Source organism: Elephas maximus, chromosome 6 (genome assembly GCF_024166365.1).
Source record: "Elephas maximus indicus isolate mEleMax1 chromosome 6, mEleMax1 primary haplotype, whole genome shotgun sequence".
Lineage (NCBI taxonomy): Eukaryota > Metazoa > Chordata > Mammalia > Proboscidea > Elephantidae > Elephas > Elephas maximus.
In genome coordinates, this window is record NC_064824.1 from 139,696,645 (window position 1) to 139,721,251 (window position 24,607).

The window sequence follows — 24,607 nt, forward strand, 5'->3', positions numbered from 1 at the left end:
TCCTGATTTACATAGCCACAGGGGCTGGTGAACCCATGATCAGCAGGTCAGACAGCAGGGCTCTTGCTCACAGGCTGTGAAGATTGACGAATCCTAAAATCAGCGGGCAAGATGGGAGGTAAGCTGCTAGCTCAAGTCCCGAGAACCAGAGGTCAGAAAAACAGGAGCCAGCTGCAGGATCCAGAGTGAGCAAAAGCCTACGAGCCTTGCCAGAAAGTCCACCTGTATCGGATGCAGACCACACACCCAAGGAAACTCCCCATTAGACTAGGCAACGGGAGGTTCCAGAGAGCCATGTGGCCTGACCAGACCACACCTCCAGGGCTGCTGGGTTCCCTGGGCCACCACCCCCACACCACCAACGGAGATTGGACACTGGGTACTGATGGTGTGGCTCCACTGAGCACAGTCTCAGCGTTTGGGCTCAGCGGTCAGGCATCCAGCGGGGAAGAGAACGTGAACTTAGAGTTCAGGGCTCCGTTGAGCCTCCTCCCCTTATATGTGGGTTCCATGAGGCTGTGTGGGCAGTGGTGGGGCCGCCCCACCCCCCGTGCTCTGAGTCTTTGTGGTTTGTGGCCCTCTCAGCAGTGAGTGGAGGTCGCGGAGGTGCTGCCTGGAAAACCAAGTAAGCACAAGATCACCGAAGTGTTTCAGTACATCATTTCCATGGGAAAATGTGCTTCCGCTCCAAAACACAAAGTGCACATGTTTGAACTCAACCGTCGGTCTTCCCCCAGGGAGAATAGGGGGTGGGGTGCTGCTGGAAATGGTAAGGGCTGCTGTGGGTGCCTTTGTCCAACTTCCAGTCCGCATTTCTGCATGTGAGAGAGTTTCAGGATGTGTGTCTGTCTGTCCATCTCTGTGTGTGTGTGTCTGTCTGTGTTTCTGTGTGTATCTGTGTGTGTCTGCGTGTGTGTGTATGTGTGTCTGTTTGTGTCTCTGTGCATGCCTGTGTCTGTCTATGGGTATGTCTGTGTGTGTATCTGTATGTCTCTGTGTGTCTGTGTGTCTCCTGTGTGTCTGTATGTGTGTGCATGAATATGTGCCTCTGTGTGTATGTCTGTGTCCATGTCTGTGTGTCTATGCTTCTGTGCCTGTCTGTCTGTGTCTGTGTGTCTCTGTGTTTGAGTTTAAAGCCTGTTGCAAAAACAAGGCATCCAGTATATTTCCTCTTTCTGACATTTCCCTCAGGGGCTTGAAGGGCAAGATTAAGAAGGAAAGCTCCAAGAGGGAGCTGCTGTCGGACTCTGCCCACCTGAATGAGACCCACTGTGCGCACTGCCTGCAGCCCTACCGGCTCCTGGTGAACAGCAGGAGGCAGTGCCTAGACTGCCACCTCTTCACCTGTAAGGGCTGTGGCAGCGCCCACCCCAGGGAGCAGGGCTGGCTGTGTGACCCCTGCCACCTGGCCCGGTGAGTGGCCTCAGGTCTGACAACCCCGTGAGCTGCACATCCCCTGGGTCAGATGGCCCCGTGGGCTCCGGGCTACTTGTCCCCCACATAGGATAGCCCCATGGGCTCTGAGCTAGCTCATCTCCTGGGTCAGATGGCCCCGGGGGCTCTGGGCTGCTTGTTTCCCAGGTCAGACAGCCCTGTGGGCTCTGAGCTGGCTCATTCCCTGAGTTGGATGGCTCCATGGGCTCTGGGTTGGTGTGTCCCCCATGTCAGATGGCCCCATGGTCTCTGGGCTGACGAGGTCCCCAGTGAGGCTGGGCAGCGAGGGCAGGCAGTGCACGCATGTGGCGGCTGCACGCTGGTCGTGCCACGCGGACATTGCCTGGTCTGTGTCTGCAGGGTTGTGAAGGTTGGCTCGCTGGAGTGGTACTACAAGCGTGTACGGGCCCGCTTCAAGCGGTTCGGGAGTGCCAAGGTGGTCCGGTCCCTGTCTTGGAGGCTGCAGGCTGGAGGTAAGGCTGAAGGGTGAGAGGCAGGACCTGGCCGTGTTCCTCTTGTCCCCAAGCGGGTCCTCAGGCTTCAGGATGTGGATTCCTCTGAACCTGTGTGCGTCTCTCTGCGCATTCGCTTTCTGGAGTCTTCTGTGGGGTTAGCTGCTTCTCGTAGGAGGTGCAAACCTCTGCATCCCGCTGGCCTGGCCTCCTCAGAAGTCCCGCGTGATGCTGACTTCCCCACTACTGAAGTCATGTTTTTTCTGGAGCTTTCAGAGCACACGGAGGACTCGTAGCCAAGGTTCTCAAACTCGGCTGCTAGCCGGGCCGCCAGGGTGCTTGTCGGTGCTGCATGGTCTCCAGACCCTTCTTCCCGAGGCATCTGATTGAGACCCGGAAGCTCAGTTTTCAGGAAACATTCCACAGGGTTCTAAGGGTTCAGAACCAGAACCCAAGCCAGTTGCCGTTGAGTCAGTCCCACCTCATGATGACCCCACGTGTGCCAGAGCAGAGATGGGCTCCAGAGGGTTTTCAGTGGCCGATTTTTTGGAAGTAGATTGCCAGGCCTTTCTTCCGAGGTGCTTCTAGGTGAACTGAAACCTCCAAACTTTTGGTTAGCAGCCAAGTGCCTTAACTGCACCAAGGATTGTAAAGACCTAGGGAAATCTATTGCAATGCAGTCATGGGTTTTTTAATGTTTTGAATGCAAGTATTTACTTCTTGATGGACTTGACATCCAGGCTGGTCTTTACAGCTGCAAAAAGTTTACTCTGAATGTGTCTTCCTTTAAGGTATTGGGGAGAACATTTCGGGGGGGGGGCAATGAACTTGGGATGAGATCACTAAGCAGTGCTTATGGGGCAGCAGGGCCCCACCACTGTCACCTGAACTCGGGCTTCTTCAGTTCAGCCCAGTGAGCACTCAGCTGCACAGCCCCACAGGCCAGGTTGGGGTCTTGGGGTCTTGGGGTCTTAGGTCTCTCCCTCTGGAGTCCCCGGGGCCATTAAATGGCACCTGGATCCAGCATCCTCAGGCATGTCCAGAGCAGACATGGGCTTCTTGGATTGGGGGTCCTCATCATGCCCCAACCCAGAGTCTCCTCCAGCCCCCCGGGAAGGCACCACATTTGTGTTTGCCCCGAAAGCCTCAGGTTTGTGTAGCATCTTTGTTTGCTGGGACTGCCGTAACAAAGCACCTCAAACGGAGGTCTTACAAGAAGAGAAGTTTATGGTCTCACATAAACTCACAGTCTGGAGGCTGGGAGTCAGAATCAGGGTGTTGGCCGTGTTGATTTCCCCTGAGGCTCTGAGGCAGGATCTGCCCCACACCTCTCTCCCAGCCTCTGGAGATTGCTGGCAGCCCTTGCATTCCTTGGCTTGTGGCAGCATCACTCCCGTCCCTGCCTCCATCTTCACGTGGCTGTCTTCTCTCTGTGCTTGTCTCTGCATCACTTCTCCTCTTTTATTAAGGACACCAGCCACACTGGACCCACCCTGCTCCGTCATGACTTCCAGTTCACTTAACCGATAGCATCTTCACAGACCCTGTTTCCAACCAAGGTCACATTCACAGGTATCAGGGGTTAGGACTTCCCCATATATTTTCTGGGGAACACAATCCAACGCATAACGTAGAAGAGGAGCAACAGGTGGACAGACCCTCTCAGAACATTCCTGATCTCAGGGGCCTGGTGCAGGTATTTCTGAGGCACCATGGCCCATCATTTAATTTAGAGCAGAGACCACGGAAGCGTCCTCCCCTCTACGGAGCAGCAGATCCCTGAGACGACAGACAGGGTGGGAAGTACCCTGATGACATGGCCAGGTGCCATCACCATATTCTTGGGGGGTTCCTGCCCACCTCCTCCCTCTACAGTGACACCCCCAGGGCTTCTTGGTGGTTGTCATCTCTGTCCTGGGCTGGAGTGTGCCCACCACAGATCACCATGTCCACATACCCCACCCAGCCAGCCAGGAGCTAGCCTAGGGGTCTCCCTAGAACAAACCCTCTTCCCCCAGCAGAGAGCTCCATCCAGCCCCCGCACCAGGGCCCAGGGGCAGAAACATCATGGAGCGTGAGGAAGGCCAACTCCAAAGGTGGTCCACTCCCTGGAGAACCACAACGGATCTGAGGACCCCTGAGGGGTTCTCAAATGCTCAAGTACCGGTACCTCACCTGGAAGACTCTAGAAATGGGAGTGGGGCTTCGGAGAACGTGGGTGGTGCAAACGGTTAACACATTTGGCTCTGACCAAAAGATTAGAGGAGCCCACCTAGAGGACCCTCAAAAGAAAGGCCTAGAAATCTACTTCCAAAAATCAGCCAAAAAGAACCCTATGGAGCACAGTTCTACTCTGACACACATGGGGTTGCCATGAGTCCACTTGATGGCAACTGGTTTCCTCTGGTCTTTGGGGTGCACCTAGAAGTCTGTGTTTTGTGAAAGGTCACAGCCAGGCCCAGAGCTAGGAAGTCAACACAGCCCCAAACCCGCCACTTTCCAGTTTGCCAGGAGGTGGCGCTGTGGGGCAGCAGACAGCGCTATTTCTCCTTCCTGAGTTTCAACTGCTGCTCCTGGCCCCAGCTGAAGGCCTGACTCCTGGCCCAGCTGAAGGTCTCACTCCCGCCCCAGTTGAAGACGGTGTCACTCCCAGCCCCAGCTAAAGGTCTCACTCTCGGCCCAGCTGAAGGTCTCACTCCCGCCCCAGCTGAAGGTCTCACTCCCCACCCCAGCTGAAGGTCTCCCTCCTGGCCCCAGCTGAAGAAGGTCTCACTCCCACCCCAGCTGAAGGTCTCACTCCTGCCCCAGCTGAAGGGCTCAGTTCCCACCCAGGAGGGACGCCCCAGGGCTGCATTTTCCCTTGTGGTTCCTGTGAATACAGACAGTCCCAGATTACAAAGGAGTTCTGTTCCTGAATCTGTCTTTAAGTTGAATATGCAGATAAGTCAGAACAGTTAGGTACAGTTCATATCTAATGTCCATTAGTCAATGTTTGTTTTAATGTATAGTATATAATGTACCTTTCTGTGCATAAAAAAACATTAAAGAAACACTTCCGGTACACTAAAACGTCTTTAACATAATGATACGGTAATAACAATGTTTCCATGTGTGTCACAAGGTAGCTCCTGTTTGCTGTTAGGAACCACTGTATGTACTTTGAATTTTTAATAGAATAGGCTTTACAGGCTTGTTTCCTAACTACGGTCGTGCTCAGTTGGACTTTCGTAAACCAGGAACTGCCTGTATGTCACACGAAGGAAGGTAGCTTAGCTTCGAGGTCTGCCATTACAAACAACCACGAGTCGGTGGCTTTAAAGAACAGCAGTTTATTTTCTCATGGGTCTGGAGGCTGAAAGTCCAAATCATGACCCTGGCCACATCGATTGCTTCTGCGGCCTCTCTCCTAGCTTCTGGTGTCTGCCGCGATCCCGGGCACTCCTTTGCTTGTAGCAGATCCTCGTGTGGCGTCTGTCTTTCCTGTGTGTGCCTGTGTCTCTTCTGCTCTTTTTACAAGACCCCGTGCAGAAGGGATTAGGTTCAGAGCCCAGGGTACTCAGGTATGACCTTATTAACATAACAACAACAAAAAAAAAAACCCCTATTTCCAAACAGGGTCATATCAGGTAGGAGGGTTAGGACTTCCACCTTTCTTTGCAGGAGGCACAATTCGGTCACAGTAAAACAGGGAAAGCTGTGCCTTTAAAAAAAAAAAAAAAAAAATCAAACTAAAAATTAAATTAGTAAAGTTAATGTTTTGAAACCTGGCCCTGCCAGGGCCTGATGCAGACCTTGTCCAGTTGATGGGCTCAGGGGTCTTTCCCCACTGAACCTCTCAAGAGGAGCTGGAAGAGGAGTGGGTGTGTGTTTCCTGAAGCTCTCCATAATGGGACCACTGGTCCCAGGAAACCAGTCCCAATGGCATGAAAAGGAAGGGAACTAGCCCCTTGTCAGGCATGCGGCCCTTCTGGAAACATCTTTGTTCTCACTGCCTTTTCTTTCCTCATAGATTTACCTGCCCAGGTGCATAGCTTGCCAGGCGTGCAGAGTAAGTCCTTTATGCTGCAAATGGGCTGGTTTGTGTTTTCACGCTCTATCACGAGTGGTCAAGAAATCGCTGCCCCACGTCAAACCAGCTGCCATTGAGTCGACTCCAACTCATGGAGACCCCATGGGTGTCAGAGTAGAACTGTGCTCCATAGGGTTTCCAGTGGCTGCTTTTTTGGAAGTAGATCACCAGGCCTTTCTTCCGAGGTGCCTCTGGGTGGACTAGAACCTCCAGCCTCTCAGTTAGCAGCCAAGTGTGTTAACCGTTTGCACCCCCCAGAGACTCCATGTCAACACTTTGATTTTTCAAGCATTGTTTTGGTGATGGAAACTGCAAGTTTTATGCTGTAGTTCAGACCACTTCTAACTGATGCTTGGACAGGTTGTCGGCAGGCAGTCTCTGTCTGGATGTTTCTCAGTGGGCAGGTGAATGCAGGGGCAGATGATCCAATAGGCAAGGTAAGCACAGTGCTCACCTTGCTTACCAGATCTTCTTTTAGTGAACAATTTCACATTTTTTCACCACATCAAAGATTCTGTTTCTAGGGGTGGCTGACATCTGTCTCTCTACCAACCCCACAGTACCTCCCTACAGAATCAGAGCCTCTTTTCCAAATTTACAATCCCTGACAGGAGCAGGTGACCCAGTAGGCACAGTTTCTCGTGCTTGAACAATTTCACTACAGATTAGTAAGTGAGCACAAGTAAGCCTATGCTTACCTTGCTTACTGGATCATCCTCTCTGGATGGATGGATGGATGGATGGACGGACGGACGGACGGACGGACGGACGGACGGACGGACGGACGGGCGGGCGGGCGGGCGGGCGGGCGGGCGGGCGGGCGGGCGGGCGGGCGGGCGGGCGGGCGGGTGGGTGGGTGGGTGGATGGATGCGTGGATGGGTGCGTGGATGGGTGCGTGGATGGACGGACGGACGGACGGACGGACGGACGGACGGACGGACGGACGGACAGGTTGTTCTTGGCTCTCCCTGGTGGAGTCTGCCTGGTGTCTGTCATAGATGGGCCTGAGCAGACCCCTGGTGAGAATGGTGGAGACAGTGAGCAGACAGATGAGGACGAAGATGTGGATGCAGCAGGCAAGCCCCAGTCTGGCGGCAGCAAAGTAAGTCCTGCCCCAGCCACCCCACCTGCCTGAGCCTTGAGCCCCTAAGGCTCTGACTTCCTGAACTGTAAATGTTCCTGAGGCCTCCACTGATGGAGCTGAGCACAAAGAGCCTCCTCTCCCCCCATGACAGCCTCTGAGATCACGGAGCACTGCAGAGATTTAGCATAAGAAATCCAATGAACGGTGTGGGTGGGCACAGCCTGCTGGGAAGCCAGCGGGGACCCCAGCCAGGTGGGCCCTGGGCCATGTGTGGGCAGTGTGTCTGTCCCTCAGTTAATTGATACTGACCCATCCTCCTGCGTCTGCGCCTGCGCCTGCTCAGAAGAAGCGCCTCCTTGCCATCCACAACCTGAACCTGGAGGACGACTCAGATGACTTCACCCAGTCCCGACATCATGCCCTGCACCTGTCCTCTGTCCTCACAGCTGTGGACGGCCCACAGGTCAGTAGGCTGCCGTGTCTGCCCCCCATAACATGAGGGACAGGTGCCCAATGCCAGGTGGGGGCAGCAGTGCAGAAGAGCAGTGTCTGATGGCCAAGCTCTAGGGCACGGTGGGCCGGGAAAGGTGGGTGGGTTTTGACTTGAAAGTCCTGCATCCCAAGGAGCTGCCACCCCGGTAGACCTTCTGAGGCTGATGGAGCCCTGTGCTCAGCCCCTCACAGATGACCCAGGTGCAGACGAGACCACCTTGCAGGACACTGTGGCAGTAGAGGCTGACAGGGGGGCCCCCGGGTCCCAGCCCCGTCCTGAAGAGCAGAGAGACGGCCCCTCGACCGCCAGACGACACTCCTTCGCTGAGCTCTACCCACCTGGAGACGCCTGTGGGGCAGCCCTGGGGGAAGCTGCCACAGCCGGTGGGTGCCTTGGCCGGGGTCCCCCCGATCCACTGTGCATGGGGAGGGGACACCAGGAAACCTGCCCCTTCACCCCAGCTTATGAAGACATAAAAAAAACACTTGTCGTGGAGCCGACTCCAACTCCTGGCAGCCCCGTGTGTGTCAGAGCAGAACGGTGCTCCACAGTTTTCAATGGCTGTGACCTTTTGGAACTAGATCACCAGGCCTTTCTTCCAAGGCGCTTCCGGGCGGAGTGGAACCTCCTACATTTTGGTTAGCAGAGAGCATGTTAGCCACCACAGACTGACTTAAAGTAGCCCCTCCTTCAACATGCTGTGCAGCCATGGAAAATGCCACCGACACCCTGTCTCCCAAGGCTGGGTGCTCAGAGCCTCCCAGCTGCTAGGGAGGATGCTGAGCTGGTTCTCTGAGAGGAATAGGGCCATCGGCCACCCAGCTGACCACCTCAACCCCAGACGAGGCAGCTCCAGCTGAGCTGCCCCAAAAGCCGGGGCACAGGCCCTGTCTGGGTGCCCTCCCACCCGGCCTGGTGCAGGCTGCTGGCAGATGGGCATCCTCGAACGTCACCCCTGCCCGGCCCTTCATCAGACGGCCTTTAAGGGCTGGCGCCTCAGTCTGCTCAGGTTAATCTTGTTGTCAGCCGGCTTTGCTTCATGATGAAATCTGCAGGCTCCCCCAACAAATTGCCGTCTTTTCCTGTGCCCTGTGGGTATGTACTCTGGGCTTCAGGAGTTGGGGGCCCGATTGGTGCAGGCACAGATGTGACCAGAGAGGAGGCACAGCCGCCCCACAAACATGTTTCTGCTTAACCACAGCATGGTGGCCCAGCATTCGGGGGAACCTCGTGAAGACACCGTCTGTAAGGAAACCAGTCGGATTTCTGCTTCTGCGTTTTCACTGTATTGCAGAGACAGAGCCTCCTGATGTCTCTCAGTGAATGGGATCCTGGAGGCTTTGGGGCGGGGAGAGGTGGGCCTTTACTTCCCCCTAAATAATGGAGTCCCTGGGTGGTGCAAACGGTTAAAGTGCTCGGCTGCTAACTGAAAGAGTGGAGGTTGGAGTCCACCCAGAGGCACCTTGGAAGAAAGACCTGGCAATCAACTTCCAAAAAATCAGCCGTTGAAAACATTATGAGCGCAGTTCTACTCTGACACACATGGGGGCACCGGAATAAACGGGTGCACATTGACCAAGCCACAGGGCCGGGGCTTGCACAGACTTTCAGTTCCTCTCGTGATCCCCAGTCACCTGACCATTTGGGGCGGGGGAGCGGGGAGGTGAGGATGGTGGGAGAGGTGAGTGAGAGAGGCTGGATAAAGCTGAGACAGAGCCTGGGAACTGGGCAGTTCTGAGGTTGAAGCCTCAATTTGCCCATTAATTAACTGCCCTATTTCCTTGATTCTAAGACATGGTTTCACACATCCAAACTGAAAAAACCCAAACCCACTGCCATCGAGTCGATTCTGACTCATAGCAACCCTATAGGACAGAGTAGAGCTGCCCCACAGGGCTTCAAAGGAGTGGCTGGTGGATTTGAACTGCCGACCTTTCGGTTAGCAGCTGAGCTCTTAACCACTGAGCCACCAGGGCTCCGTCAGCATCTCTTAAATTGGGAGCGTCTCCAGTCGACGTGATAAGAAAGCAGCGTGTTAGGGTTCACTCGCGGTGTAGCCTCTTTCTTAATGTCACCTCCTACAGTCTACGGGGACTGAGATTTAGTGAAACAGGGCATGCCATGTGCTCACATGACTTCACCTACTGTGCCTCGGTTTCCTCGTTGCAAAAAGGGGTTAACAATGCCTACCTCATCCCGTGATTGTACGACAGGATGAGATGGTGGCACCAGCTTCTATGGCTGCATAACAAATGGTCACAAAGCTTAAAAGAGTTTGTTAGCTCACTGTTTCCGTGGGTCAGGAGTGTGGCCATGGTCCAGCTAGTCCTCTGCCTGGTGTTCTCACAAGGCTGAGACTGAGTTGTTGGCCAGGACCAGGGTCTCATCTGCAGCTAACAACAACGGCTGATCTCGGCTGGGCTCCTCACATGGTTGGCAGGACAGCAGGGCTGGCTGGTGTAGGGTGCAGCTGCTAATCTCCATCTCTGCTCTATGTGGTCTCTCAGGAAGGGCAGGCTGGGTGGGTTCTCAAGGGAAAGAGAAAATGCACAAGGCTCAGTTCATTTGGGCTGTTGGCAGGATTCACGGCACTGATATGACCGTGTGTCAAGTACAGAAATATCTGTATCCTTGGCAGATGCCTTGTGTGTGAGTGTGGACCCTGACGCTCTTCCTTGTACCCCTCTGCCCCCTGGTGCTATGTGAGTCTCCACCCAGGCCCTCCTTTCCCTTGATCTCTCATTTCCCTTCATTGGATCCATTGGCTTTCAGCTTTCACATCCAGGTAATTCAAACCTGCCCTTGCTCCCAAGGCACCAACAGGAGAGACCAGCTCTTGCCCCAGTACCTGGCTGATGTGGACACCTCGGATGAGGACTCCGTCAGAGCCCATAGGATGGCCACCCACCATGCGAAATGGAGAAGCCAGACTCCGTCTGAGAGTCAGGTAACAGTGCCGCAGAAAAATCCAATCCTGTCCTTTGTTCAAGGGGTGCCTTTCACCCCAACACCAAGTCATCTGAGAGAAATGAAAGTTTTCAGGGCTTGTTAGCTGCCTTCGAGTCGGTTCCCACTCATAGCAACCCTCTGCACAACAGAAGGAAACACTGCCCTGTCCTGCACCATCCTCACAATCATTGCTATGTCTGAGCGCATTGTTACAGCCACTGTGTCAGTCCATCTCGTTGAGGGTCTTCCTCTCTTTCACTGGCCCTCTGCTTTACCAAGCATGACGTCCTTCTCCAGGGCCTGGTCCCTCCTGACAACACGTCCAAAGTGTGTGAGACAAAGTCTCACCATCCTCACTTCTAAGGAGCATTCTGGTTGTACATCTTCCAAGACAGACGTGTTCGTTCTTCTGGCAGACCATGGTACATTCAATATTCTTTACCAACATCATAATTCAAAGGCATCAGTTCTTCTTCGGTCTTCCTTATTCATTGCACAAGGCTACTTAATGGAGAAAGAGCCCTGGTGGCACAATGGTTAAGCAGTCAGTTGCTAACCAAAAGGTTGGCAGTTCAAACCACCCAGTGGCTCCACAGGAGAAAAGACCTGGCCATCTGCTCCCATAAAGATTGCATCCTAGGAAATCCTTTGGGGTAGTTCTACTCTGTCACTTGAGGTCACCATGAGAAAGAATCAATTTGATGGCCAGAGGAGAAAGACCTGGTGATCTGCTCCTGTAAAGATTACAGCCCAGGAAACCCTGTGGGACAGTCCTGCTCTGTCGCATGGGGTAGCCGTGAGTCAGAATTGACCTGACAGCACACAGCAACAACCCTTAATGGAGACATGAGATGTCATCAAAATGTGTGTTTATACTCAGTCAAGCATTATGTCTTTTACAAGAAGAGGAAAGTATTTCACCAGTCGTTTTATGTGATTGGCAGGCTTTACATAGTTTAAAAGAAATCCCACTGAGGATACTTAACCCTGTTAACTCGGTGAAGACTCACATTGCAAAGGTTGGCCTATGACATTGTTCACCACAGGTGTCCTACAGTTCCTATGTCCCCTCACTCATTTACAGGACGGCCACATTTGCAGATGAGTGGTTTAAGACAGAGCAAGCGAGTTTCACTGTGGGGGGGAGGTGGTACTGTTTATGTGAGGCCATCATGTCTGATCCCCCTGGGCTCCTATCCATGAAGCCGTGGGGTTGGGAAGCCAGCTGGGGTTGCAGCTGACAAATACAGAGGAGGGTACGTGGGTTGCTCTGAGGGAGAATCCTGAACCGCAGCCCCGCCGAGGTGGGTCTTGGGGACACTTTCAGGATCTGGGGACCCTCCTGGAAGATTTGGGGGGAGGGCAGGGGCGCATCTGGGGAGCGTCTCCTCAGCACCCGTAGGCCAGCCAGGCTCCAGGCTCTCAGGCACATGCACGTAAAACGAACCAAGTGAGCCAAAGGTTGAGCACGTTCTGGAAAGGCCTGGAAGCAGCCTGGAGATGGATGGCATGTGGCTGTGGTTGTTGCCGTTCACCATACTAAAGGAGGGGCCAACAGACCAGCCAGGCTCAGAGAGGCCCAGGGCTCCCCCTAGCTGCACAAGTGCTGCTCTTCAGGGAAGCCCTGTCTGCCCCAGAGCCCCCACCCCTGCTGTGCCCTCAGGGACCTGGAGCAGAGCTTGGGCTCTCTGCCGCCCCGGGCTACAGACAACTATTCTCCAAGGCCTGGGCTGAATCGGGAAATTACTAGACTGCCCACCCTGGAGGCCTCCGGCAGGGGGAGTCCCCAGCCACCAGGGGCTCCGGGGCAGGAGAGCTAGGCAAAGGCTTTTTCACGTATAGGGAAGGAGTCAGGCACAGGCTCTTCCAACCTCAATACCCCTTCGCCCTGAGCCCTGAGGAGTGGTGTTCCAAGCACCAGACTTTTATTGTTGCAGGTACCTTCCGGTTGGTTCCGACTCACAGTGACCCTACGTACAACAGAACAAACCCTGCCCGGTCCTGCGCCATCCTCACAATCGTTGTGCTTGAGCCCATCTTGGCAGCCACTGTGTCAGTCCACCTCACTGGGGGCCTTCCTCTTTTCCGCTGACCCTCTACCTTACCAAGCATGATGTCCTTCTCCAGGGGCTGGTCCCTCCTGACAACATGTCCACAGTATGTGAGATGTACTCTCGTCATACTCGCTTCTAAGGAGTGTTCTGGCTGTACTTCTTCCATGACAGATGTGTTCATCCTTCTGGCAGTCCATGGTGTAGTCACAGTTCTTTTAAAAAGAGCCCTTTTTAGCACAGAGCCCCTGGGTAGTGCAAGCAAGCAGTTAATGCACTCACCTACTAACTGAAAGGTTGGAGGTTCGAGTCCACCCAGAGATGCCTCAGAAGAAAGGCCTGGTGATCTCCTTCTGAAAAATCAGCCACTGAAAACCCTGTGGAGCGCAGTTCTGCTCTGACACACATGGGGTTGGCTGGATTCAAACCGACAACCTTTTGGTTAGCCGATGAGCATGTCAACCATCTGCACCACCCAGACGCTCATCCCTGAGAACCGTGTTTCTAACCCAGCTCTCACAGACATGCCCTAGGCGGGTGGAGAGCTCCGGGAAGTGCTGTTTTCTTGTGGCCAGCCTTTGTGATTGCCCGTTATCTGTTGTCTGCTTTTGCCTGTGTTCATGGTAACGGCTTTCTGGATGAGGACTGTTCAGGAAGGCTTTACCCAAATGATTGTTCACACCAAAAGCCCACAACACAGCACTTGGTACGATGAAGCTCCCCTGGAGCTGAGATAGAGCAGGGAGCAGGCCCGGTTGCCCCTCACCCCCTAGAGCCAGCCCAGGGCAGTCGATGCCCAGTTCAGAGGCAGGTTGGGGTGCAGACGCTGATTCCACATCCACGTGAAAGCTTTACCAGCTGCTGCTGCTCGTTCTAATCCATCACCTCTGTTCCTGCTGCATTTGTTATTGGTAAATTTTGGCATAGTGTCTGAAGTGTGAGGAGTCCACACCTGGTTTTACGCCCTACATATTGAAGTAGCGGGACGGCCCTCACAACTGAGCCCACATGGCCCCCTGTCATCAAGCCACAGACCCTCGTCCGTGCATACTGATATGCAGCCCCATCAGCTGCTGCTCCCGGCTAAGGGACAAGAGTAAAGGCAGCCCTGGTGAGGTTGCTCTCAAGAACCAGAGAAGCAGGTGCTCCCTGGGGTTATCTGAAAGGGGGTCCAATGGCCCTCAATGTCAGTGGAAAGCCAGGGTTTTGTTGTATTTGTCATGTCCTTGCTGTCCTGGGACCCCACCACCACATGGTCCTGGATGTGGCCAAGGGCTGGTGAGAAAGCAGCATGGATCCACCGTGCTACTGTCTCAGCTCAGAGCTTTGCTGGCCCCCTAGCCCCCTGCCACCTCCCTGCCCACCCCACATGCAGCCCTGCCTTCTACGCCCCACTGGGCTCCTCTGTTTCCCTCCCGGGACCGGAATGAACACTCCCCCACTGGTCATTGTAGGACACTCATCTTTCTTCTTCGCTCCTGTGTGACATTTGACAAGGACACTGGTCAAGTCAGGACACTCCTTTCCCACCACTGAAGTGGTGGCCACATGTGACGCAAACTGTGCTCTCAGGGGGACAAAGGCTGTCTGCTGAGCAGCCTCTCCCGAAGGGACTGACTGCTACCTCTGTGGCCAGAGGTGCCCCCAATTACCGGCAGCGGCCCCAATCCCTCACCCAACTTAGCCCTCGTGTGTACACGTCTTAGTTCATATTCTTCTTCTCTGGGCAGATCTGCCCACTTGAAGCCCTCAGTGCTATTGAGATCAAATTAATTACCTGCCGCACAATGTCAGAGCATCTTCACTCTGACGGTACCATTTCCGGCTTTTAAAACGAGGGGAGCCGTAAATGAGGTAATGTTAGGCAAGAGGCCTCGGCTGGGCTGGGGAGAAAGTGGAGAAAGAATTGATTTTCTCACGTCTCAGTCTGGGAGCTAATAGGTACTGGGTGACTCAAGTGTCTGATGACTCAAGGGACGAGGATGTCGCACTTTTGGCCACTTTGGGTTGTCACCTGGCATGCCACCTGTCCCCCCCAAGGCCCAAAGCTCTTAGTAGCTAATGACTTTTACTTTGACCCTCATGGCCAGGCTAGTTCAGCCTTCCTGGGCTAATCCATGTGGGGAGAGACAGCAGTGCCCATCAGTAACGACACTGTCACACCTTTGGGGTGTAGCTTCCTTCACTTGCTGGACCTGTCACCTCTCCAGCCCAACACCCCGGTACCACCCCCAGCTTTGGCTTGGTGTCCAAAATGCTTGGGGTTAGAAATCAAGTGTCAGAGTGAGCTTTCCAGGTGATACATGGTGGTGGCCTGAGCTGTGCTCCTGCATTCCGGGAGCTGGGTGCTTGCTCAGAGGAGGGTACCGTGTCCAGCTCTGCTGGCTCCTCTGGCCACTGTTTCCCTCCCTCTGCTGCAGATCTTTGAACGGGCAGGAGAGAGCCCTGCAGCCCTGGTAAAGGAGGCCAGGCTGCTGACATGGGCGTTCAGGAGGAGTTGCTCGAGGCTCCACAGCTCATCATTTGGGCTCATGAACATGCTAGAGAGCAGGACATGTGTGCACAGCATGCCCCCACGGGGTCACCGTGCCAGCCAGGCTGCCCTCATGCGCCGTGTCCCAAGCTGTGCGTCTGTGGGCTGAGCACAGGGGAGAGAATCAGGGTGGCCAGCGTGAAGCCTTCTGAGGGATGAGAGTCCAGCCCAGACACTCCAGAGGCCCCCACTCAGTCCTGCAGCTTCTGGGTGGGGGTCCTGGGGTCCGCCCACTGAAGCAGCATGGGGTCTCCGCCTGCATCGTCTGTGAACCAAAATCAGCACGTGGGGTCACCTTACAGGGAAAAAAAAAAATGCAACAAAAACCCTTGATCTAAGGTCAGGGCGTGGGTGTGCGCACGTGGGTGTGCATGTGGGTGTGCCTGTGTGTGCATGAGTGTGTGCGTGTTTGTGCATGTGCCAATGTGCATGTGTGATTGTGTGTGTTTCTGTATGTGCCCGTGTGCATGTGTGTCTGTGTGTGAGTGTGTATACGTGTGACTGTGTGTGTGCATGTGTGTCTGTGTGTGTGTGCCTATGTGTGTGTCTGTGTGTGTAAGAGTATATATGTGCCTGTGTGCATGTGTGTCTGTGTGTGCATGAGTGTGTGTGCACTTATTCACTTACAAAGTAGAAATGGTCCTTGCTTTCAGAAGAAGTTCCAACCGTCTGCCCCTCTCAGGAGCCCCACGGGGTCCCGCCTGATGGGCAGCCCTGGGCTCCCGTTTCTTGGGGGGGCTCCATGGTGTCTCATCCCACTTACACTGGGAGAAAGCTGTGCTCCTGTCAGACCAGGAGACTCAACAGGCCAGAGTCACAGCAGCTCCTTCCAGCCACCATGGCCTCTGCAGACTTCGATCGTTGAGCTTCCTCCAGAAAGCTGGCTGTGGTAGCTGAGCATCCACTCCCGCTCGATCCCAATCCCATTAGCCAGTGTGCTCACTCTGGGAGACCCAGCAGTGCCGCCTCCTCGCCTGTCTTAATAGGTTCCCTTCAAATAGGAAATTCAATGATTGTGGGCAGTAACCCGGGCTGGCAGAAGAGCTGGGGTCAGGGGAGAGGTTGATGCTGGCAGAAGGCACCTGTGGGTGGTTTCCTGGTGTCTTTCCACTCAGCACTCCAGTGCCAGCGGGGTGACTCACCCCTTCCGGAAGGGAGGAGTGGGAGGTGGCGAAATTCTCAGGGTGGCAGTCCCATGGGGCCCTCACCCCACACTTATAAAAGTCTACTTTGTGGGGTCAGAGGCCAGCTGCCAAAATCCAGAGTGAATGAATGAGTGCACGAGGAAACAAGCAAATGAACACACACACTTTCTGTCTTCCCTGATTGTCTTATTAAGTCGAGGTCTGAATCCGCAATATCAGAAGATTCAGCAGACACTGCCCGCGTGGCTGCCTTCTAGCAGGGCTTCCGATTAAGGCACGTCCTGGGGGCTGATATGGTCAGGGCCCTCGGGGCTGCAGAGGTCAGGGCAGGATGGGGAAGGGGGGTGCAGTCTTAACTGGGGTGCTCATGAGCCTTCACCAGGATGTGGAAGAGGGGCAGGAAGGTGCTCTCCAGGGACGAGGGTTCCAGGAGAAGTGACTCTCTAAGGTCCCCAGGTAGGAACGGCAGGTGGGAGGCAGGGTGAGGCCAGGTGGGGTGGGGGAATGGAGGATGAGTGCAGCCGTAATGGCCGTCCAGGCTGCGCAGAGCCTCCCGGCCGTGTTGGAGCTGGGCCCCCTCCAGAGATGAGGTTCTGAGCAGGGCAGCGCTGCTCTCTGGCTGGCGGCTGCTGGTTACGAGGCTCCCTCTGGCTATTCCGCTGGGAACAGACTGGGTGGACGGTGGAGGCAGGGAGACTAGTTACAGGGCTGTTGTGATACCCGGGCAAGAGATGGTGGAGGGATGGACCTGGAGAGGAAGTGTGTGGCAAGGGGCAGAGCTTGGATGCCTTTGGAAGGGAAAGACAGCAGGATGGGTACGTGGGGTGGGGGAGGGGAAGAAAGAGGGAAACCAGGCTGATTCCACAGAATTTGGCCTGAGCAAGCTTTGAACAATGGAGCAGCCTTCCACCCAGGTGGGAGTCCCATGGCAGTGCTGAGTTTGAACAGCCCACGGGAAGCTGAGGAAAGGCAGGCCAGAAGTCCAAAATCAAGGGTCATCGGGTGAGTTCCTTCTGAGGCTCCGAGGCAGAATGGGTTCCAGGTCTCTCTTCTAGCTTCTGAGAGCTGCCAGCAAGCCGTGGGGTTCCTTGGCTTGGAGACACAGAGCCCCAATCTCTGCTTCTGTCTCTGCATGCCCTTCTTCCCCATCTCTGTGCCGCAACCCCCTCTCCTTTCTTTTATAAGGACACGAGTCACTGGATTTGGGGTCCACCCTAAATCCAGGTTGATCTCATCCCAGGATCCTAAACCTCATTACATCTGCAAAGACTTCCTTTCCAAATGAGCTCACATTCGCAGGTGCCGGGGTTGGGACGCGGACATGCCTCCTCAGGGGCACCATTTCAGCCCACTACACACAACTCCCTTCACTTACCACGCGTGTTCCCAGGCAGGCAAAATCGCCGTTGGTCTCCTGCCGGCCCAGAGGTAACGCTGCCAACTGAATGGAATCTCTCCCCTGCACACCCACAAAGCCGTCTTTACATGACCAGCCACAGCACGAGCCCGCATGGGAACTTGACAAAGAGCTGTTTCGTGAATAGATGGCCGGGGTGTGGACAGGGCATAGCCACTGGAGCCGACCCCATCCAAGGCCCACCCTGCCTCTTACTGAGTGACATTTCCCCACCCATAAAATAAGGGTGATGACCAATATACCAGGTGCCATTGAGTCAGTTCTGACTCATGGTGACCCACACAACAGAGCTGGACTGTGCTCCACAGGGTTTTTAATGCCTGGTTTCTCAGATGTAGGTCACCAGGCCTGTCTTCTGAAGCACCTCTGGGTGGACTCCAACTTCCAACCTTTTGGTTGGCAGCTGAGTGTGTTAACTGTTTGCACCACCCGGGGCCTCCTTCCAGGTGTGGTTGTTGTGTCCCACCAAGTCCATTGCAACTTAGAGCAACGCCATGTGTGTCCGAGTAGAACTGAGTATCTGTGACCCTTCAGAAGTAGGTCCCCAGGCCTCTTCTCCTGCAGAGCCGCCCACCTTTCACTCAGTAGCCAGAGGCGAAAGCTAAGTTTAGCTCTAAGTTTCTTACTGTTGAAATCCTTACCGGAGAGGATCGCCATTGCGTTGGCAGGGTTCCTTTCCAGGCATTAGAAAGGGCAGAGATGCAGGCAAAGGGACAAGCCCAGCCGCCGCAGGGGCCTGCCGGAGGCTCAGAAGTCCACAGGGTAGGGGTGTAGGGACTGCACCAACAGGTCCCTTCTTCTCTGGCTTTCACCACCAGGGAACACGGACCAACGGTAGACAGGGAGCAGGGAGGTTTATCCCCCAGCATCCGCGCTGCAGCGCTGCCAGGCAGGCTGCTTCTGTCCCCAGGTTCCAGGAGAGCGCCCTCTCTTGCCCCTTCAGGCCTAGGGCTGGGAATAGCCAGTTGCCATTGAGTCAACCGCAACCCATGGTGACCCCGTGTGTGTCAGAGTAGACCTGTGCTCCCGAGGGTCTTCAGTGCCTGACTTTTCAGAAAGAGATCGCCAAGCCTTTCTTCTGAGACCCGTCTGAGTAGACTCAAACCTTCACCCTTTCAGCTAGCAGCCAAGTACATTAAGCATTTACACCACCCAGAGACTGCAATAAGGATAATTAGAGGCTGGATTAAAGGAGGCGCACCGGCACCTCACAGGTGCTAAACACTCGTTTAGTCCCCCTCCTTCCAGGCCCCGTTCGTGCCCCAGCTCCAATTACAGCTATGATCCCATTTAACAAAAAGTCAGGACAAAAATTGAAAACTCTGTTCAAGAAGCGGAGAAATAGCTGTAGTACAGACTAAAATGCTCACCAGAGGCCAGTACCAAGTTTAGGTCTGAGTTTCTTACTGTTTTTTTATTGTTGGGTGCTGTCGAGTCGATTCCAACTCGTAGCAACCCCATGTGACAGGGTAGAACTGCCCCGTAGGGTTTCCTAGCCTGAAGTCTTTATGGGAGTACATCACTGGGTCTTTTCTCCCATGGAGCCTCTGGGTGGGTTTGAACCACCAACTTTTTGGCTAGCAGCCACCCACTTAACCATTGTGCCACCAGAGACCCCTAAATTTCTTACTAGCCAGAGGAGAGGGAGATACAGGCAGTGCAGTCCCCAGGTTACGAACGTCCAACTCACGGACAGCTAGTACTCGCCCTGGGAAACGACTAAACCAACCCCTACGCACAACAAAGTCTTCATCACAATCGCCTTCACTTGCTGGGCCTGCAGTTTTGAAATCACTGGAAGACTTAGAGCCTTTTCTTGCACTAAAGTACCAAAATGATAGTCATAACACTACCATTCCGACTCACAGCGACCCTGTAGGACAGAGTAGAGCTGCCCCATAGGGTTTCCAGGGAGCAGCTGGTGGATTGGAACTGCCGACCTTTTGGTGAGCAGCCAAGCTCCTAACCCCTGCGCCACCAGGGCTCCACTAAAGTGCCCACTGCTGTTGAGTCAACTCAGACTGACTGAAGTACCAAAACCAAAACCAAAACCAAACCCAGTGCCGTCGAGTCGATTCCGACTCGTAGCAACCCAACAGGACAGACTAGAACTGCCCCATAGAGTTTCCAAGGAGCGCCTGGTGGATTCAAACCGCCGACCTCTTAGTTAGCAGACATAGCACCTAACCACTACGCCACCAGGGTTTCCCACTAAAGTACCAAACAGAAAAACCAAACCCAGTGCCGTCGAGTCGGTTCTGACTCATAGTGGCCCTGTAGGACAGAGTAGAACTGCGCCATAGAGTTTCCAAGGTTAAATAAGAACCGTATGCACCTGTTTCAAACCCACCAAACACCCAGTGCCGTCGAGTCGATTCCGACTCATACGAGTCATCTCTTTGAACTTACCTACGAATTCAGCTTGAAGACACAGCGAGGAACAGGTCTCGTCCAAAGCCTGGCATCTGCCTGTCCTGGGATAGATGTATCCCCTCTGAGAGGAGAGACAAGTTCATCCCAGGTGGCAGACGTTTCCGGCCCTAAACTCAAGAAGGGATTCGGTATGAAGGGTGCCTCCCATTGTGTCTTAAAAGACATCCCCATGATGGCCTCACAACTTCATCCACAGTTTTCCGAAGTCACAGAGACGGTGTTCCTCTGGGCACCGCTCGGGCAGCTCCACAAGGTGCTTGGCAGGCGGAGACGAGTGATGCGAGGCGGGTGCGGATGCTGTGGCTATTATGCAAGTTCAAGGCAGGACCCAGAGCCCTAGGGGGACGTCACATTTCTGTGCAGATGAGGCCACCTAGCCATGGTGCGCTTCCAGCTTCACCCCAGGAGAGAGCAGAGAGAACCCGGAGAAATGAGTCATTAACACACCTGCTAGCCTCCAGCTGGCGAGATTTAAACATCCAGGCCGCCATCTTGGTTAAGCACCTTCGTTCCAGAGCTGGGAGCCAAACGAAAGGGCACGGGGACCCAATTTGGTGGGGCCAGAACCAGTTGCTGTCACGTCAACCCCAGCTCATGGGGACCCTGTGTTTGTCAGAGTAGAGTTGCGCCGTGCAGTGTTTTCAGTAGCTGATCTTTAAGGACTGCAATCTCTCAGATCACCAGACCTTTCTTCTGAGGCACCTCTGGGTGGACGTGAACTTCCAACCTTTCAGTTAGCAGCCAAGCATGTTAGCCATTTGCACCACCCAGGGACTCCAATTTGGGGGGCAGAGGGAAGGTTTGTTAGCTCATCGTAAAAACATAACATCCAATCAGATAAGGGCCACCCATAGCCACCAAGGAAATCTGATGTCTTATTCAAGATGGCAGCTCTCAGCCATGGGGAGAGCCTGGTTCTGTAGGGCTGGGACTGGGGAAAGGTGGTTTAGGGGATGGATGGAGACCAGCTCCTGCGGGAACTTCAGCAGTGCTCCAGGACATGGCCGAGCGCCCAGAGCCCAGTCTCTCTAGAACCGTGGCTCTGGGCCGTCAGGAGGAGGGGCACTAGTTCACTCACTCATTCATTGCAGCCCCTCGTCACCGTCGTGCACACGGACACCGACCTGGAAGAGGAGACCCTGAGGAGAAAGCTGGAGGAGATGACCAGCAACGTCAGTGACCAAGGCACCTCATCTGAGGAAGAGGAGGGCCAGGACACATCAGCGGAGTCAAACAGGAGTGCCTCCAGTGGGGGCCTCCCAGGGGTGGCCCCAAAGGTGAGGCCATGACTGGAGTGTCTTGCTAGGACACAGGGAGGGGTACGGGCTGGAACCCATGATTGCAGCCACCCAACCATTGGTAAAAAGCCCCCAGCCCCCTCAGCACAGGTGGTATCTCAGTCACCTAGTGCTACTGTAACACAAACACCACAAGTGGGTGCTTTAAAAGACAGGAATTTATTGTCCTACAGTTCCGGCCATGTGGATTCCTCCCCTGTAGGTGCTCCCAGGCGTTCCGTGGCTCCCTGGCTCTAGACGGTCCTCACGTGGCATCTAACCTGCTCTGGTCATCACTCAGTAGTGATTAGGTTTAGGACTGGCCCTGTGCTGATATGGCCTCACTAACATAACAGATAACACCCTATTTAAAAATAGGATCACATCCACAGGTATAGGGGTTAGAATTCTAACACCTGTTTGTGGGGACACAATTCAATCCCTGACAGCGGCCAACCCAGGGTGCCGGCTGAAGGCCCATGACGGGAGTCACGAGGGGTGACTGGCCCCTGGCTGGGCAGCTGGCCGGCAGCTCCAGGAGTGGAGGGAGAAGAGAGCATTGGGGACCCATCTTGGTGGGAATCCTACAGCCCTTCCCATTCCCAGGTGAGTGCAACCGGAAGACAGAGAGACAGATGGGACACAGAGCTTCAAGGCCCCCAGGACCACGCCCCACCCACCAGGACCACAGACGAGGCGCTGTCAGAGCTGGAGGACAGAGTGGCTGTGGCGGCCTCCCAAGTCGAGCAGGCAGAGAGTGAGGTAACCCCTACGGGTGGAGGGAGCTCGTGGTGATGCAAGGATAGACAGAGAAGGTGTGGCAGGTCCAACACTGCAAACAAGCCGCCCCAAAGCCCCTTCCCCTTTGGCTCTGCATGTGCATTCATGAAGGCAGGAAATGAGTCTGGAGATTTCTGTAGGCACCGTGCCCACCGCCCTGGAATGCCCCTACCCTGTCCTTTATTCCACTTGGAGCTGGTGAGGGGCAGCCAGGGGCCTCCAACACAGGGAAAGGGGCAGAGTACTTACCACTCCCTGTCCCATGCAGAGCAGCCCAGACATACCCAGAATTTAGGGCTCACCAGGGCTCAGGATAGGACTCTGCCCCCGAGGGTCACCCCCATGATCCCATGTGGTGGATTGCAGAGTTGAGTTTGGGTGCAGGATGTGTCACGGTGTTGGTGTGCAAAGACTGAAAATACAGAGCCAAAGCATCTGGGCCCCCGGGACAGCCAATGGGACTGGACAGTTACAGAGAAGAGAGGGTCAGCCCCAGACCTGGGGGACAGCCAGCACCCCCACCCCTTCTCTCCCTTTTCATCAGCCAAGTGCCCAATCCTCTGCAAGGAAGGGCCACATCACCCATAGCCGTTTGCACTAGGAGGAGCGAGCCAGGCTGAGGATTTCTCATCCTCTGTTCCCTCCTGAACTCACAAACTGTCATCAGATGCCTAGAAAGTGGCAGGTTATTTGCGGGGCACAGCAGCTGCGGCTGCAAGGGTCTTAGACAGAGCACCCCCTTCATGCAGCTCACATTTTAGTAAGAGAAAAGAGACTCAAACAAACAACATCCATCAGTTCATGAGGAGGCTGTGAAGGCAATATTAACCCATAGAGTGCTGGAGCGGGGCTACTTCCATAAGGGGGCAGGGAGAGACATCAGGAGAAGATGCCCACATGGGAAGCCTAGGGACAGGAGTCCAGGCCAAGGGACAGAAGGGCAAAGGCCTTGGGGTGGCATCGAGCCTGGTGTGTCAAGGGTCACAGTGGAACCCCGAGCCTGGAGCAGAGGGAGTAAGGGGAACAGAAGGTAGGCCCGGGAGGAAAGCAGATCACAGAGAGCCCTGAGGGCTGGGAGGAAGAATCTGGGGAGTTGTTGGAGGGATCTGAACCAGGAGAGACAGGCCTGGTTTCCATGTTCATAAGCTTCTTCTGCTGCTGTTGGAGGCGTAGCCTCTAAGGGTAGGGCAAGAATGGTGCCAGTGGGGGGGGGGGGCAGAGTGCCTGGGTCAAGGTAGGATTTGAAATCTTGCCAGGAAAGCAGTTTGGCCAACCTCCATGGAGCCTTGCCCCCTAAAGAAGGGCCCTGTCCCTTGGAGCCCCAGCCAAGCCATTCCCTGAATCACTGCCCCTCCTTCAATCCCTGACGGGAGCCAGACCTCCTGATGTGCCTCCAGAACATGTATGAATCCCCTTTCTCCCTCCACCTGGTGGGTGGTCATCAAGGAACACCCAACCCCCTCCCCAACAACCATGGAAGATGAATGGGACCACCAGGAAGTGCCTCGGCTTAGGCTGCCCCTCATAAGGGCAAACAAACATAAAATTGGCTCCATGAGTGAAGAAGGGGGCGGCAGCTCCCTCTGTTCCGTCTGAGTGTCCTCTGCCTATCCACCTGTCTGTCTGCTTTTCTCCCAGGTGTCTGATATCAAGTCCAGGATTGCAGCCCTGCAGGCTGCAGGGCTCACAGTGAGGCCCTCTGGAAAGCCCCGGAAGAAGTCAAACATCCCGGTGAGCAGAGGGGCACAGTGGCCCCTGGGGGAGTGGGTGGCCTCAAAGATCTCCTCAGGAGCCCAGGGTCACCACTGTGGGCTGAGACCAGGAGCCCTGAGCCAGCCACCTCCCTTTTCCTTAGACTGCAGCCTTTGTTTCCTAATAGCTAGTTGGTAAATCATGCCTGCATCATGATTCTTCTTGGTTTGTTATTTGTTGTCATTTCTAACTGAAGATAGATCTGCTTATTTAAAGATTACAGCCTTGGAAACCCTATGGGACAGTTCTACTCTGTCCTATAGGGTTGCTATGAGTTGGAATCCACTTGACAGCAACGGGTGACTAGGATGTATGGATGGAGCTGCCGAGGGACCTGTCCCAGGAGCAGAAATCCTTGTCTCCTGATTCTAGTCAGTTCTCCTCCGACAAAACCACATGGATGAGGAAATTTGGTGGAAGAATACAAGAGCTCTTAGGGAAGCCCCAGACAGGCTGCTAGGAAAAATACAGAACACCAGTTAAATTCAAATTTCAGATAAGCAAGGGAGAATTTTGTAGTATGAGTATATCCCATGCAATATTTGGGACATAAACCAAACCAAACCCATTGCCATCAAGTTGATTCTGACTCATAGCAACCCTATAGGACAGAGTAGAACTGCCCCATATGGTTTCCAAGGAGCACCTGGTGGATTTGAAATGCTGACCTTTCAGTTAGCATCCACACACTTAACCATTGCACCACCAGGGCTCCATTTGGGACATACTTACACTTA

At 54.5% G+C, this 24,607-nt stretch overlaps 1 protein-coding gene across 4 annotated transcripts in view; it reads left to right on the top strand.

Annotated features, from left to right (window-relative positions):
* The window catches only part of MLPH (melanophilin), a 55,537-nt gene that overhangs the window by 22,353 nt on the left and 8,577 nt on the right, over nucleotides 1-24,607 (top strand). Inside the window, exons 3-12 of one of the 4 annotated variants that reach the window (XM_049888524.1) lie at nucleotides 1,192-1,413; nucleotides 1,795-1,907; nucleotides 5,896-5,934; nucleotides 6,934-7,058; nucleotides 7,384-7,503; nucleotides 7,715-7,916; nucleotides 10,347-10,480; nucleotides 21,153-21,338; nucleotides 21,945-22,100; nucleotides 23,757-23,849. In XM_049888524.1, coding sequence (XP_049744481.1) covers nucleotides 1,192-1,413; nucleotides 1,795-1,907; nucleotides 5,896-5,934; nucleotides 6,934-7,058; nucleotides 7,384-7,503; nucleotides 7,715-7,916; nucleotides 10,347-10,480; nucleotides 21,153-21,338; nucleotides 21,945-22,100; nucleotides 23,757-23,849 — 1,390 coding nt within the window. The remainder of the gene's footprint in view (nucleotides 1-1,191; nucleotides 1,414-1,794; nucleotides 1,908-5,895; nucleotides 5,935-6,933; nucleotides 7,059-7,383; nucleotides 7,504-7,714; nucleotides 7,917-10,346; nucleotides 10,481-21,152; nucleotides 21,339-21,944; nucleotides 22,101-23,756; nucleotides 23,850-24,607) is intronic. The other 3 variants (XM_049888525.1, XM_049888526.1, XM_049888527.1) reach the window with 3 other exon arrangements.